General features: G+C 42.5%; 1 protein-coding gene across 1 annotated transcript; it reads left to right on the top strand.

Annotated features, from left to right (window-relative positions):
- Positions 1–4: 4 nt before the first annotated feature.
- LOC123966568 (E3 ubiquitin-protein ligase TRIM21-like) lies at positions 5–1,356 on the top strand (the record flags this gene model as incomplete). The annotated part of the gene is made up of 1 exon (XM_046042702.1): positions 5–1,356. A coding segment is annotated over one exon (978 nt), but the record flags the coding sequence as incomplete, so codon positions are not given.
- Between the last annotated feature and the right edge of the window lie 342 nt (positions 1,357–1,698).

The following is a 1,698-nucleotide window of genomic DNA, read 5'->3' as shown; positions in this document are numbered from 1 at the left end:
CAAACGCTCAGTGGAGCTCAGTAAGGAAGATGCAGACAGAGAGATAGCAGGTGGTGTTCAGGTCTTCAGCGCTCTGAAGGAGTCTGTTGAGAGAAGCCAGGCCGAGCTCATCGACACGATCAAAGAGAAGCAGAGAGAGACAGAGAAACAGGCTGAAGGCTTCATCAAAGAGCTGGAACAGGAAATCTCTGAGCTGAAGAAGAGAAGCTCTGAGGTGGAGCAGCTCTCACGCTCTGAAGACCACCTCCACCTCCTCCAAAGACTCCCGTCCCTGAACGCTGCTCCAACCATGAAGGACTGGACAGAAGTCAGCGTCCGTCCACCTTCATATGAGGGGACTGTGAGGAGAGCTGTGAATCAGCTGGAGGAGACGCTCAGTAAACAGATGAAGAAGCTGCTTGAGGCCGAGCTGAAGAGGGTCCAGCAGTATGCAGTGGATGTGACACTCGATCCTGATACAGCAAATCCCTATCTCATCCTGTCTGATGATGAAAAACAAGTACATGATAGTGATATAAAGAAGAATCTCCCAGACAACCCAGAGAGATTTGATACTTGTGCCTGTGTCTTAGCAAAGCAGAGCTTCTCTTCAGGAAGATTTTACTACGAGGTTCAGGTTAAAGGGAAGACTAAGTGGACTTTAGGAGTGGCCAGAGAGTCGATCAACAGGAAGGGACAAATCACAGTGAGTCCTCAGGATGGTTATTGGACAATATGGTTGAGGAATAAAAATGAGTACAAAGCTCTTGCTGACCCTTCAGTCCGTCTCTCTCTGAAGTTTCTGCCTGAGAAGGTGGGGGTGTTTGTGGATTATGAGGAGGGTCTGGTCTCCTTTTATGACGTTGATGCTGCAGCTCTTATCTACTCCTTTACTGGCTGCTGCTTCACTGAGAAACTCTACCCATACTTTAGTCCTTGTAATAACGATGGTGGTAAAAACTCTGCCCCTCTGATCATCTCTCCTGTCAATCACACTGAGTAGAACAACCATTTCATTTTCTACATTTAATGTAATAAATGTATATTTGTCTTTGCAGATTCTGATCAATGCGTGTTTACTCCTTTCTTTTCTTTGTGTCACGTTACTACTACTGTATTGGAACCAGTTTATAGGCTTATTTTGTATGTTCTTAGCACCATCTAGTGGTCATTGCAAAAGCTGCTCTGAAGAGGAAGTAAGCTAATTGCAAATAGTCAGGATGACAGGAAGTAGTGTTTAGGAACTTCCTTTTCCACATGGGCTCTTAGAGGAAACATCACAGTTAACAATCCAAACAATCCTGTGTCTTAAAGTCCACCAAACGGCTTCATCCGTAAGTCATCTTCAATATACAGTGGTATTAACATGTTATTATTTCTTGTTTTTGAGTGTAGTCAAAGTATTTATGAATATTGGTGGATGATGTTAGTGTATTGTTGGATTGACATACCTACCTTCAGTAACTGTTGTGTTAGTATTCTTTCTCTAATAATGTACTAGAGACATTATTTAGTACATATAAGGCCTTTTTGCAGTTTTACAAATTACATATTTTCCATCATTAAATCCTGCCAAACACAACATCCTGCCTGTTCCTTGGAGAATGCAATGCTGGAGAATATAATGTTAAGCTAGCTGTATAGCTGAAAAACACGTTGCCTACAACAACTTTTAATGAGCATAACTACAACACACCAATTTTACACCTCTGATAGATT

Source organism: Micropterus dolomieu, unplaced genomic scaffold, assembly GCF_021292245.1.
Source record: "Micropterus dolomieu isolate WLL.071019.BEF.003 ecotype Adirondacks unplaced genomic scaffold, ASM2129224v1 contig_13718, whole genome shotgun sequence".
NCBI lineage: Eukaryota > Metazoa > Chordata > Actinopteri > Centrarchiformes > Centrarchidae > Micropterus > Micropterus dolomieu.
This window is presented reverse-complemented; position numbering and strand designations above follow the sequence as displayed.